This window comes from Vombatus ursinus, unplaced genomic scaffold (assembly GCF_900497805.2).
Source record: "Vombatus ursinus unplaced genomic scaffold, bare-nosed wombat genome assembly UNPS02005659.1, whole genome shotgun sequence".
NCBI classification, from domain to species: domain Eukaryota; kingdom Metazoa; phylum Chordata; class Mammalia; order Diprotodontia; family Vombatidae; genus Vombatus; species Vombatus ursinus.
In genome coordinates, this window is record NW_020945437.1 from 23,210,203 (window position 1) to 23,225,538 (window position 15,336).

General features: G+C 40.1%; 1 protein-coding gene across 5 annotated transcripts in view; it reads left to right on the forward strand.

Annotated features, from left to right (window-relative positions):
* XRRA1 (X-ray radiation resistance associated 1) overlaps window positions 1-15,336 on the forward strand; it is an 88,729-nt gene that overhangs the window by 28,649 nt on the left and 44,744 nt on the right. For 4 of the 5 annotated variants that reach the window (XR_003567876.1, XM_027848334.1, XM_027848335.1 and 1 more), the window contains one exon: window positions 6,380-6,452. Coding sequence is in view for 4 of the 5 variants with exons in the window: in XM_027848334.1 (XP_027704135.1) it covers window positions 6,380-6,452 (73 nt within the window). In the remaining variant the exon portion in view is untranslated. Of the gene's footprint in view, window positions 1-6,379; window positions 6,453-9,378; window positions 9,589-15,336 lie in introns of those variants that run through there. The other variant, XM_027848337.1, reaches the window with a different exon arrangement.

Sequence of the window (15,336 nt, forward strand, 5' to 3'; positions counted from 1 at the left end):
TATAATACTGCTCTTGCCAAACCGACATTCTAACACTGAAAGGGACCTTAGAGATTCAGTTCACTTAAATAATTTAATAAACATTTATCGAATGCCTACTATGGGCCTGCTAATGTACTAGGTGCTAGAAACCATCTAGTCCAGTGATTGATTTTACAGAGAAACTGAGGCCCAGAGAGGTTATATGAGATACCTTAGGTCATTTGTTATTGTTGTTGAGTAGTTTTTCAGTCATATCTGACTCTTCATGACCCCATTTGGGGTTTTCTTGGCAAAGATACTGGAGTGGTTTGCCATTTCCTTCTCCAGCTCATTTTACAGATGAGGAAACTGAGGTAAACAGGGTAAAGTGACTTGCCCAGGGTCACACAGCTAGTAAGTGTCTGAGGACAGATTTGAACTCAGCAAGAAAACAGGACTCATTGGAAAAGACCCTGATGTTAGGAAAGACTGAAGGTGAAAGGAAAGGGGGACGGCAGAGGATGAGATAAATAGATATGTCATGGAAACAATGAACATGAACTTGGACAGTCTTCAAGAGATGGTGGAAGATAAAAGAGCTTGACTCTATGGTCCATGGGGTCTCAAAGAGTCAAATATGACTGAACAATTGAACAACGACAAGAACAACAACAAAGATAAAGCTTCCTGATTTCAGGCCCAGCATTCTGTCCACTGGGCTACCTAGCTGCCCTGCACTGACCATCCCCATCCCTTAGGCTGCCCAGTGCTCTACTCCACCTGCCTCCCTGCCTCCCTTCCTGCCTCTGGGCCTTAATGATTCATTTATATGTGAATATCTAAGGTGGCATGGTGGATGGAGCTTGGAATCAGGAAGACTCATCTTCCCAAATTCAAATCTGGCCTCAGACACTTACTAGTTGTGTGACCCGGGGCAAGTCACTTAACCCTGTTTGACTCAGTTTCCTCATGTGTAAAATGAGCTGGAGAAGGAAATGGCAAACCACTCCAGTACCTTTGCCAAGAAGATCCCAAATGGGTCACAAAGAGTTGGATACAACTGAAACAACTCAACAAGTTTTTTGTTGATGCACTGACAACACCCTACTTGAAAAAAAGCCCAGATGAAGAGAATCTCTTGAAATCCCAGAGTGCTTTATAATCTCCTTTACCTCTTTTGATCCTTACAACTACTCAGTACAGTAAGGGAGTACAAGATTCATTATCCCCATTTTACAGATCAAGTATTTGAGGCTTAGAGAGGGGAAGATTGATCAGTGGCAGATCCAGGACTGCTATTCTTCTGTTCTTTACATATACAATATTACTTGCTATTGAACAAAAAAAAAATATATATATATATACACACACACACATATATATATGTAGATATACATATCTACATATATAGATATACATATATATATATATACTATAGGACTAATGTCTATTAATATAATATAATACATAAATGCCATATAATATATATGTATGTATGTATGTATGTATGTGTGTGTGTATGTATATATGTATGTGTATGTGTACATATATACATACATATATATACATATATATATAGCATTAGTCCTACACTCAGCATTTTAGGTATAAGCCTTTTTTCAGGTATAGAACCATTCTTAATTTGTTTATTGTTATTCTTAATCCAAGCATTTCTAGTTTAGGAGAGAAATGTCTAAACTGACAGAGTTCTCATACCCTCAGTTGCAAGACCTTTTGAAGTAATAGGTATCCTGGAGAAGGAAAATTTCACAACAGTTGCTGTTTAGCATTGACATTTTACTTCACATAGTACACCAATAGTCACTTAATCTTTCAGATAATTCTCTTTCCAAAATCACTCATTCACACTAATGCATTGTTGGTGGAGTTGTGAACTGATCCAACCATTCTGGAGAGCAATTTGGAACTATGCCCAAAGGGCTATAAAATTGTACATAACCTTTGATCCAGCAATATCACTTCTAGGTCTGTATCCCAAAGAGATAAAAACAAGAAAAGGACCCATATGTACAAAAATATTTATAGCAGCTCTTTTTGTGGTAGCCAAGAATTGGAAATTGAAGGGGCAGTTAGGTGGCGCAGTGGATAGAGCACTAGCCCTGAAGTCAGAAGGACCTGAATTCAAATGTGGCCTCAGAACAGAAACTTGTCACGTACTAGCTGTGTGACCCTGGGCAAGTCACTAAACCCCAATTTCCTCACCAAAAAAAAAGAATTGGGAATTGAGGAGATGCCCATCAGTTGGAGAATGGCTGAACATGTTGTGACATATGAATGTAATGGAATATTATTGTGCTATAAGAAAGGATGAGCAGATAGACTTAAGAAAAACCTGGAAAGAATTATATGAACTGATGCTGAGTGAAATGAGCAGAACCGGGAGAACATTGTACACAGTAACAGTCACATTGTGCGATGACTGACTTTGATAGACTTAGCTCTTCTCAGCAATGCAAGAATTTAAAACAACGCCAAAAGACTCATGATGGAAAATGCTATCCACATCCAGAGAAAGAACTATGGAATCTGAATGCAGATGGAAGCATACCATTTGCTCTCCTTTTCTTTTGTTGTTTTGTTTTGTTTCTTCATTCTCATGGTTCATCTCATTAGTTCTAATTCTTCTTTATATCATAACTAATGTGAAAATATGCTTAATGTGAATGTATAAGTAGAGCCTATATCAGATTGCACATCATCTTGGGGAAGAATGGGGAGAAAATTTAAAACTTAAAATCTTATAGAAGTGAATGTTGAAAACTAAAACTAAATAAATAAATAAATGATTTTTAAAATCACTCATTCCCTCCTTGCTCCCTCTCCTGAAGGGCCTTCCTCCCACTCTTACCCCCAAGGTTACCTAACTTAATCAAGGGATCTCTCCTTTCTGATACCCTAATCTTTTCAGGAGATGGAAAAGGGGGCACTGCCCTTGGGTGGGCCATGTCTTCAGATAGATCAAAAAGGATCCCTTACCCTGGTCTTTGTTGGGTTGGTGCACTATTAATTACTTCAAGAGAAAACTTGCAGAAAGGGGAGCAAAGACATTGTTTAGCAATTGATGGTTAATGAAAAACTGAAAAGAATTTCTCTTCTAGATTGGTCCAAAGGCTTCAAATGTTGAAAAGCTTTCAAATGTTGAAAACTGAAAATAAATAAATAAATAAATACTTTTAAAAATCACTCATTCCCTCCTTGCTCCCTCTCCTGAAGGGCCTTCCTCTAATTGTTAAGTGTTCTCAACATTTCTAAAGGTGGGAACAGGAAACTTTGTCCACTTCTACTATGCTCTGGAACAAGTCCTAATCTTTTTCCATCCCTGTGACCCTTGTAGGAAAGGAAATACATTCTAGAGTTTGTCATGCACATGCACATAAGAAATAAAATAAAGCAATTAATTAAGTTCAATAGGCTAATATAATTATTTATTCAATAGTTCCCTTTACCCCCTTGATATGCTTCTCATATATACCTCAAGTACACCTCAAGTTGGTAACACTTGCTTGAAACCTTAGGTTGGTAACACTTGCTCTGGAACAATGGTGTGTATTAGAACAGATTGGTACAATGCTGAATTGCATTCAAAACAGGGAGGGGAAAGGACATACCAAATGTTAGACATTAGACAAATTGTACAATAATCCCTCATATTTATATAGCACATTATAGAGCTGTCTCAAATATCTCTTTTGATCTTCACAATAATCCTACCCAGTAGGTAAGTACAGGAAGAATTATTATGGTCATTTTTTATAGATGAAGAGATTGAAACTTAGGTTTAAATGATTTGTCCGAGATATTATTAAAAACACCCTACAAGGTAGGTAGTGAAAGTATTATTCCCAATTTCGGATAAGGAAATAGAGACTCAAAAAAGCACAGTAAATCACATTGCTCAAATTTCTATAATGCTTTAAGAATTAAAAAATAATTTCCTCACAATGATTCAGTGAAATCAGTCATATAAGACTTGGCTGTCCCATTTTGCAGATAAAGAAACTTGAGACTCAGGGAAATTTAAAGGGTTTGCTTAAGTGGCAGAACAGAGAAAAGAAGTCAGATCTTTAAGCTCTGGAGATAAAAGGAACTTTACAGATTATTTAGTCCAATCTCTACATTTTGATAGTTGCGTAAACTGAAGCCCAGAGATTCTTGTTGGTTGTCTGCCAAAAAGAATCTATTAAATGCCTACTGTGTGCCAGGCACTGTGCCTGGGGCATACAAGGAAAGGCAAAAACTTAGTCCCTGCCCTCAGGGAGTTCACAGTCTAATGGAACAACATGCAAATAACTATGTAACTAAATAGAAGATATATACAAAGTAAATGTAAAGTGATTTCAAAGGAAAGACTCTAGCACTTGGGTAGGAGGAGGGGAAGACCTGGGTGGGTGGAGAACCAGGAAAAGTCTCCAGAAGGTTGGATTTAAGCACAGTCTTAAAGGAAGCCAGGGAAGCAGAGATGAGGAGGGAGAACATTCCAGGTATGGGGAATGACCAGTACAAACACACAGAGTCAGGAGATAGAGTGTTGTAGGTAAGGAACATGGAAGTCCCACCTTCTGCATTTCCCAGTCTCCCTTAATGCTAGTGCCTTTCCTCAGCTGATTTTCTCCAGTTTATTTAATTTGCACATAGTTGTTTATATGTTGTCTCCCCTGTTAGAGCGTGAGCTCCTATGACAGCAGGGACTGTCTTTTGCCATTCTTTGCATCCTCAGCATTTAGCACAGTGCCTGGCATATAGTGGGCACTTAATAAATGCTTGTTGACTTGTCTGAGGAACCAGACCAGTATCTCTGAATAGAAGAATATTGTGCAGAGGAAGGGGGTGTCAGAAGTAAGAAGATTGGAAAGGTAGGAAAGGCCGTGTTGTGAATGATTTTAAAAGCAAAATAGTGGGTTTTTGCTTGATACTGGAGTTAATAGGAAGTGACTGGGATTTATTAAGTAGAGAGGTAACATGATCAAACCTGCACTTTAGGAAAATACAGTTAATTGAAGGATGCATTGGAGTAAGGAGAGACTGAGGCAGGAGAGACCAATTAGAAGACTAGTACAATAATCATTCAGGCACAAAATGATGAGAGCCTGTCCCAAAATGGTAGCCATGTGAGTAGAGAAAATGGGATGATAGACAAGAGATATTGTGAAGGTAGAAATAACAAGACTCAGCAATAGATTGTATATGTGAGGAAGATGGCGGTGCCCTCAACAGTAATAGGGAAGCTAGGAAGAGGGAGGTTTTGGAAAGATAAGGGGCTCTGTTTTGGGTATGCTGAGCTTGAGATATCTGTAAGACATCTGATTCAAGAAGTCTAAAAGTAACTTGATGGTGTGAGACTGAAACTCAGGAGAGAAACTCAGGATGGCTATATAAATCTAGGAATTATGTGAATAAATGCATGATAATTGACCCCATGGGAGCTGATGACACCAGCAAACAAGGTAGTATAGGGGGAGAAGAGAAGGCCCAGGACATAGCCTTGGGGGACATTGATGGTTAATGGGTATCACCTGGATAAAGATGTAGCAAAGGAGACCAAGAAGAGTGGTCAGAGAGATGGGAGGAAAACCAGGAGTGAGCTATGTCATGAAAACCTAATGAGGACAAAACATCCAGGAGAAGAAAATGACTAACAGTATCAGAGGCTTCAGCGCAGTCGAGAAGGATAAAGACCACTAGGTTAGATCACTGGTAACTTTGGGAAGAGCAGTTTCAGTTGAATGATGAGATGCAGAGAATGTGGAAGAGGATGAGAAGAGAGGAAATCGAGGCATCGAGTATAGTTGGATTTCCCAAGGAATGTAATAGAGAAAGAGAGAAGAGAGACCTAGGAAGATAACCGGCGGGCATCATCATATCAAGTGGGGAGGGGTTTAAAGGTGGGGAAGGCAGCAGAGAAGGGGCTAGTAGCTAAGGAGAGACTGAAGATTAGAGAGAAGGTGGGAACAATCTGCCAAAGAAGGTGGAATGGGATGGGGTGGGACTGAGGGTACATGTAGAGAGGTTTGCCTGGCCAAGGAGAAGGGGTCAGTTGCCCAGGAACACACAGGTTATAAATGGCAGAGCCAAAATTTAAACCCAGCAGTCCAGCATTCTTTCTGTTATATACCACCCCTCTAGAATTTCACCCAGTATGATCCGCACCCCTCTTTTCAGGCTTTCCCTATTATACTGAGTGCAATGGCCCCTACAGAATTATGTACACAGGGACCCTGATGTGACTAGGAGAGTAATTAGATTTGTGGAAGAGTAAACTGCTTTATAACAGAGTTCTACTATCCTTAAGAAGACACAGCTTTCCACAGAACATTGCCCTTAAAGCCCACTGACTTTTCCTGAAATGGAAATAATACTGTGCTTTGCTTTGTTTTGTCTTGTCACCCCACCCCTCCAGGCTAAGGAAAAGGACTTCAGGCACTTTGACGCTGTTGTTTTTATCAATGCATCGGAAAACTTGTTACCTCTAGGTAAGCTGTCCTCTGTTGGAAATGCCACTGTCCCACACTAGCTCTCAACTGTTCTGATTTTTGATGGCCTTTGCTCACTCCACCCTCTAAACCAGTAGAGCCTGCCTGCCTCCACCCCCACCAACACTGTTGCCTACTGACACCTTACCCTTCCTTCAAAGCCCACCTCAGGTGTCAGCTTCTCTGTGAAGCCTTCCCTCTTTGTCCCAGTCAATAACGACCTTCTTCCCCTCAACCACACGTCAAAGACCTTTGTTTGCATTTCCCTAACCAGCTTACCGTGAGCTATTGTATTATAGAGTTATAGGTATATGTGTCCCTACACTGAAATCCTCCTCAGATGCCCCATCATGGTTTAGAAGTGACCCCAAATCCTTGAAGAGTGTGCCAAAGGCACACAAGTTTTTGTAGGCTTCAAGGATGTGCCTGGCAATGAACTGGGTGTCCATCATCAGAGGACCAGCCTAACTAAGTGCAGAGAGCCTCCTGGCCAGAAAAGGGGATGAATTTTTCTCAGCTCTGCAGCTCGTAGGGTGGCAATCAGAATCACTGGGAAGATCTGCCAATTTTAAATCAGTGGGTCTTTGATATATTGAAATAAGTGCATGTGTTGCCTTCCATGACTATGTCAGGAGCTCCATGAGTGTATGGACTGTCTTCATCCCTGATCTAGTGCCTAACACAGGGCTCTACAAGTAGGTGCTTAATAAAGTTTTATTGAATTAAATCTAATTGACAACTAATGTATGCAAGGCCTTGCGCTAGGCACTATGGCAAATACAAATACATATGTAACAAAGGTCCTGCCCTCAAGGAGATTATAGTCTACTTGGGGAGAAAAGACTATAAACTTAATAACTATGTGCCTTGGACTTAATCTCTCTGACCTTCAGCTTCCTCTTCTATAAAATAGGGATAATAATACTTTCACTGGTGCCTCATAGGATTGTTGTGAGGATGTAATAAAATCACGAGTATAAAGTGTTTTGTAAATAAGAGTGCTATATATTCTGTGAAAGGTCAATACAAATATAAATAACAGTTTGAGATACTAACAAAGATGTCATAGGGCAGTACAAAAGGATGACTCAATTAATGATACAGATGGCAAATGTTGGAAAAGTAGACAGAGGGGGACGAAGAGGTAAATGTGACCTGGAGTAGTCTCAGAAGGCTTTGTGGAAGAGAGCTGACTTACCTGTGTTTTGAAGGTTAGCAAAGATTCGTATAGGTAGAAAAGAGAGAAATATACTCTTAGAGGGAGACGTGAAGTATGCAGAATCAAAGAGAAAGGAAAACAGAACACCTGTGTAAGAAAAACTTCAAAATTATAGAATGTCAGAGCAGGAACCTTAGAACATAGAATGTTGGAGCTAGAGGAGATCATAGAGCACAGACTTTGGGGGCTGCAAGGGACCTTAGAACCTTAGAACAGAGAATGTGAGACCTGGAAAGGACCTTAGAACACAGAATTTCAGCGCTGGAAGGGCCTTAGAACACCGAATGTCAGAGCTGGAAAGAACTTTGGAATATAGAATGTTAGAAGTGACCTTAGAACATAAGAATATTAGCATTGGAAGGGACCTTGGAACATAGAATGTTAAAACTAGAAAGAGCCTTGAAACAGAATTTCAGAGCTAGAACATGTCCCTGCCCATGAGAAGGAATGGTCCAAGTGCTGCTAGTGATTAAGATGATATTTTCCAAGTTCTGATTGAGAAAGTAAATTGGAGGTCATGCAGAGTCAAGACAGAAATCATAGGATAACCAAATCTAATATCAAGCACATATTAGGAGTTTATAACAGCAACTCTAAAAAAAATGAAACAACCCAGAAAAACAGTGGGGGGGGGGGTCATTAAAATAATGGCTTGTCTCAGGAAGCTTCTCTAACCTAGTATTCTAACCAAATCATTGATAAAAAAATAAATTAAATAGCATAAACAAGCACAGATCCCTGGAACACTCCCACTGGACATCTCCGTTAAATTGTAATTAACATTTTTGTCAATAACTTGGATGAGCCTCAGGCTTAGCACTCAGGTGGAATGGATGGCATGCTCATCAAATTTGCAAATAACCCAAAGCTGGGAATGATAATACTGAATGACAGATTCTGAATCTAAAAGATCATTGAACCAACCTAATAAGAAGAAATCATGGAATTATGGAAAGATGTATTAGGAATAAAGATAAAGATAAAAGACCGATTTTACAAGTTCAAGATGGGGGAAGTATGGCTAAGTAGAAATGCATCTGAAAAAAAGATATGGAAGTTTTTTATGAATTGCACTCAGTATGAGTCAACTGTGAGGTATAGCATATATCTGATATGGTATAGGATAAATATATGGCATATAGCTAATATGATCTTCAGCTGAATTAATAGAGACAGTGTAGAGTATAAAGGAGTTGATTGTTCCATGGTACTCTGCACTGATTGCACCCCATATGGAATTAGTATATTCAGTTCTGAATATGACATTTTAGGAAAGCCAGAATGTTTTTTTAAAAAACGGACCTCAAGACCATGCCATACAAGGATCAGTTGAAGGAACTGGAAATGTTTCCCTGTGAAAAATAAGAGGTCAGGAGACATAATAACAGTCTTAGTGTATTTGAAAGGTTTGTCATGTGGAAGAGAGACTAGACATGTTCTGCTTGGCCTCCAGAGGACAGAAGTAAAGATTAGACAAAGATGAGAGTAGTGGTGATTGGTGACTGCCTGCTGAAGGGAATTGAGGCAGTTATCTGTCAACCCAATAGCACTAGAGAGGCTTGATGTCTTCCTGGAGCATGTATCCAAGAGATAACAGAGAAGTTGTCAAAACAAATAGCTACTCCCCACATCTGGTAATTCATGTGGGTACAAATGGTACTGCCAGAAGAAATTTAAAAACAATTGCCAAAAAATTGTGTAGTCTTGGGCAAGAAACTGAAGACCTTAGGGGCACAAGTTGTGTTTTCATCACTGCTATCCACTGAAGGCAAAAGACACAGAAAAGAAAAGCTAATCAGGAGGTGAGCAGCTGGTTAAGAAGACAGTGTCTGAGAATAGGATTTATGTTTCTGAAACATGGCTTAAAATACAGGAATGCAGATTCATAGTCAGGGTGGAATCCACCTACAAAAGCAGGTAAGAATGTGTCTGCCTTATGTCTTGCAAATCTAATCAAAGGCACTTTAAACTAAAGAGGATGGGAGAAGACATTATATATATCCACCGAGTTAGATACCATGGAAAGAAGCTGAAATGAAGGAAAAGTAGTATGTTGAGACATAAGAAGCTCATAAGAAACAAAACCTAAAAAATAGTAAAACCTATGGCCTCTAAAGTTTATTTTCAAAAGCCTAGATTTTAGGGAACAAGAGATGAACTAGAGGCCCTAACATGAGGAGATAAATTTGATATCATATATATCATTGAGATTTGGTAGAATGAAATCCATACCTAGAATTTGTCTCATAGGTACATACTCTTAAGAAGAATTGGATAAGTGAAAGTGGAGATACAGTGGGGTTAGCATTATGTCTTAAGAGGAAATCCAGAACTAGAGTCTAGGGAAGCATGGTCGAGATCATTTGAGTAAAGATCATTGGAGGAAGAAAAGAATGTTCTTATCATGGGAATATGCTACAGACCACTTGGACAGAAAGAGGAAATAGATAAGGAGTTCAGTAAAAAGGGCATAAGTGTGGCATAGAGGCATAATATAGTGGTAGTGGAGATTTTAATAGTCCAGACACCTACTGATGTCTCTCTCCCTTCCTTCCTCTCCTCTGTCTCTCCTTCTCTTTCTCTGTCCATCTGTCTGCCAAAATCAAAGGAGTTAATAAGTTCTTGACTGGTTTTAATGGTAATTTCATCCTTTAAAAGGCAGAGGAGCCAACATTTCTGGGTATGATTATCACCAGTAGAAAAGAACTGGTTGCAGGGGTGGAAATGATGGAAATCCTGCGAAGTAACTATTCTCTGTTAAGAGTCTGTGATTTCAAAGGACTCAAAGGAAGGATAGGTAGGATCCCATGAATTAAAATCGTACATTGATAGCCCAGGGAATTGGGAAACTCTCAAGAATCAAATTATAAAGACTCAAAGCAGAAAAAAAAACTAGGATGAAAAAATAATCAATATGCACCTACTGTTTACCAGGCACTGTGCTAGGTGTCAGAGATACAAAAGTTGGGCAGTCCCTGCCCTCAAGAAGCTTACTTCCTTCTAGGAGGCTACAGTATATTCAGGGATAAGTAAACACAAGATATATACAACATAAATGCACAATTATTTCATAGGGGGAGGGTGCCAACAATTGTAGGACCCAGGAAAGACCTCTTAAAGGAGCTAGTACTTGAGTTGAGCTTTGAAGGGAGCTAGGATTTCCAAGAGGCAGAAGTGAAAGGGAAGATTATTTTAGCCTGGGTAAAGGTACAGAGGCAAGAATTGGGATGTCCTATATGGGGCACACGGTAAGAGAAACTGTAGTTGTTTGAAGAGGCCTATGTGAACACATGGAGAGCTTGCCAACTAATTTAGGTGTTTAAAATATAAATACAGAAGACAGAAGAAACAGATGAACATGAAAGCATCCTTGTCCTATTAGAATAGTGCCAGGAGTGCTAATGCTCAGAATGAAGTGGAGGATGGGAAGGAAAGGACAACAAAAAAATATCGTTTTGAATCTACCTTGGGGAAAAGCAGAAGACAAGAGAAGGAATGGGGCCGCTTCTTGAGGCGAATGGGACGATGCTAACTCACAAAAGAGAGAAGAGCTGCTCAGTTCTGCTCTTGTTTTTGTTTTCTCTATCAAGAAAAATGATCTTTGGACTGCAAAGATCAATGCTTAGTAAGGAGGTAATAAGAGAGAATTTAGCTGTTTTTGATAAATCCAAGTCACCTGTGCCCCATGAACCATATACCCTTGAGTATTGAAAGAATTGTTTGTTGGAAGTGATTGCTGAAGCAGTCAGCAATATTTGAAAGATCTTAAGAGAAGAGAAGTACAACATTATTAAAGCAAGACAAATGTTGTTCTGATGTGGGAAGAAAAAAAAGGACAAAGATTGGAATCTATAAACTACAGTCCAGGGAATTTGACTGATTTCTGGGGAAATTCTAGAACATATTAAAGAGATGCTTGGTAAACATTTAGAAAAGGAAGCCTCCATCACAAAGAGCCAGCATTGTTTCAACAAGATCAAGCCATACCAGACTAATTTTATTTCCTTTTTGACAGCATTACCAAACTGGTGGATTAGAAGAATGTTGTCCATTTATTTTGTCCATTTATTTACCAAAGCATTGAAGTCTCTCATGCTATTTCTGTGGAAGAGATTGAGAGATAGAGGTTTGCCAATAGTACACTTAGATGGATTTAGAACCGGCTTAATGGTCAGACTCAAAGATTAGTCATCAATGGTTTGATTTCATCTTGAAATAAGGTGTCCTGAGAAGTGCCTTGAGGGGGGTCTATGGTTGACCCTGTGTTGGCTAACATTTTTACCCAAGACTTGGTTAAAGGGATAGACAGCAAATTAATCAACTAGGCAATTCACACAAAGCTAGGAAAGGTAGTTAACACACTAGATAACAGGCTACAAAATTATGCTGATTCATAATATGACATTTATTTGGGATAAATTTAGGACTTACATAGGTTCAAGAAATTAATTTCTCAAGTACAAGATTGTACTTAAATGGCATAATGATACAATGATTAAAAGATCTTTTTCTGATAAGAAAAAGTTCTAGGGGTTTTAGTGTACTGCAAATTCACTGTGAGTCCCCAGTATGATGTGGCATGAGCTATACTAAGAGAGTACAGCTTCTAGATAGAAGAAGGTAATCCTGCTGTAATTTTCCCTGGTCAGACCACATCTGGTGTATTATGCTCAGTTCTAGGCACCTCACTTGAGGAAAGATATTGATAAGGTGGAGAGAATCCAGCGGAGGTCAACCAAGATGCTAAAGAGTCTCACGATCATGTTTTATGAAGATCAATTGGAGAAACCAGGGATGTTTACCCTGGAGAAGAGGAGACTTAGGAAGACAAGATAACCACCTTTAAGTTCTTAAGGGCTGTCCCAAACAAGAGGGATTGGGCTTTGACGCTAGGAGCTATGGGGAGAGGTTGCAGAGGCAGATTTAGATTTGATGGAAGGAAAAACTTTCTAATTAAAGCTACGATGGGCTTCCCCAGGAGGGAGTGGCCTCCCTCTCATTGAAGTCTTCAAGCCAAGGCTAAATGGGTTGTAGAAAGAATTCTCATTCAGGTTGGACTAGGTGTCCACTGAAACCTCAAATGTGAAATGATGTGATTCATGCAATCTGCTGTTCTTCTGCTGTGCCTAGAACCATTGACCCCACCCCCACCCCCTCTTGATATCTCTTCTGGGAAGCTGATTTTGGTTTTTGGCATGAACCACCACCAGAAACCAGCACAGATAATGCACTATGGCAGAAAGAGCACTGCATTTAGAATGAGCAGACTTGGGTTTAACCCTGTATCTGCTACCTGCTACCTGTGCTATCTTTGACAAGTTACTTCCCTTCTCTAGACTTAGTTTCCGCATCTATGAAGTGGTGGTGTTGAATTGGATGATAGTTACTACTCTAATTCCATGACACATGACCACCTGCATAAGATGAAGAAACATGTCTCAACACTGTGGGCATGGAAGCTATGCTGTGCCTTGACTGGCCTTTCCCTTACACTAATCCCAGGCCCTCTTAATCACCCTTATCTATAGGTTGGTTTAATCCAATTTGCCTCCAAGTCCCTCCCATCATATGGTTCCCCTAAATACTATGGTGGAAATGCCAAGGCAACGAGCCACCACTAGCTTAAGCTGTTAACAGGGCACTTGCAGCATCTCTGCAGAACCGAGTAGGAGACACTAGGTGCCACCTGCCCCCTGGTCTACCCCTAGCCCTACAGCCTCTCCCCACCTTCTCAATACTAACAGTAACCAAGAGAAAAGTAAAACAAAACAACCAGCATCAGAACTGATGGGCTTTTCAGAGACTTATTCTTCATCATGAAGTGGTCAGGGAGTTCACTTCAACTCACTTCAGCTCCACAACCCCTTATCAAGCACGTGCTCTGACCAAGGCTGAGAGGTGTGGAAAGTTTGTGAGAGATGGCTTTGGAGTCAGGAAAACCTGGGTTCAGGTCCTGCCTCTGACCTCTGATGAGGATCAGGAGCATGACCATGAACCAGTAAGTCATTTAGCCCCTCTTGGTGATCCAGGGAGCACTCCCACAAGCTCTGACATGAGGAGTTCTCCGTAAAGATGAAGTAACACATGCTGGACCCCAACAAGACCAAAGCCCTGTATCTAACAAGGACAACAATAGCTAATATTTATGTAGTGCTTACTATGTGTCAGGCACTGTGCTAAGTACTTTACAACTATTATCTGATTTGATCCTCACAACAACCCTGGGAGGTGGGTGCTATTATTATCATCCCCATTTTACAGATGAGGAACCTGAGGCAAACAGAGGTTAATTGACTTGTCCAGGGTGACACAGCTAGAACAAGGAAGTATGGTGTAGTGGAAAGAGTCCTGGAATAGGACTGAGGAGTCCTTGTTGCTAACTTGTGTGGACCTTGGGCACATTACTTCCACCTCTGGACCTCAGTTTCCTCATCTGTAAGATGATGATATTGGACAAGATTTGAGTTCAGAATAGAAGGATCTACTTACAGGATCATAAGATTGTCAAACCTTCCCTTGACACAATCTGCATGGTCCATTTGTTCACTGCAATTTTTCCTTCCAGCCACAAATCCTGGGAGCCTCCACTTCCTTATCTGTAAAATAAGATGGTTTATATCACTAAAAGGTGAGTTTAGATGATCTCTCAATCGAGGGTCCTATGTAAACAATGCCTGCACTCTGCCATCATTCACCTCCCTCAAAGTTCTTTATGGTTCAAGGGAAGCCTCTAGTCTTAGTTCATTGACTGAGTGCAATTAATGGGCAGGTCTGAGCCAAGAGAATGTTGACATTGGTGCTGCTTCTGCCCAGTGCCTCGGGTTAGCTTCATAAGCACTCATACTCCCTTGCCCTTCCCCTCTGTACAAGTCCATTTTAGGATTTCACAATATTGAAAGTACTTTGGATAACTTTGACTAACAATAAGGAAATGGCAGTTTGGGAACACCACGTGCCACTTGTTCTTGAACTTGGGGGAAGGTGTGTGTGAGAGAAAGAAAGAGAGAAAGAGAAAGAGAGAGAGAGAGAGAGAGAGAGAGAGATTAGATATGTATACACATACATATATATACATATGTATATATTTGAGTTATGCTCTATGGCCCATTGGTAAGGAAAAACTGAAATTGATTCCTTGAGGAAAGCCTAGCCTAAATTACTTCAAGACTTTTTGAAAGCATGACACTCTGTCCATATTTGGGGTCCTGCGAGGCTCTCCTAGGGAGAAGAACTGAAAACAGCCATGGTGCAAAGGGAAGAACACTAAATGAAGAATCAGGAGACCTGGATTTTAACCCCAGCTGTGCCACCATTTTCCTTTGGGCATATCCCAACTTTTTTGGTCCCCAGTTTGTTCATTTGTAAAATTAGAAACCTAAACTGTCGTATTTTTAAAAATTAGATTTTATGAGCTGCCATCATTCCACAAGCTTTTCTCCATTGAAGTTCATGCTATCCAAACATCATCCAATCCAGAGACTGGTAGCTGTTCTCCCCCAATCCCCAAAACATTCTTTATCCTTTCTCAATGAGACTACTGACTGGTTCACAATTTCCCACTCTACTCCAACTTCGTATTAGTGTTCATATTCGTGGACCTCAACATACAAATTAGGTTTCCCTCCAATACCCTAATCTCCAAATTCCTCAATCTACTCAGCTCCC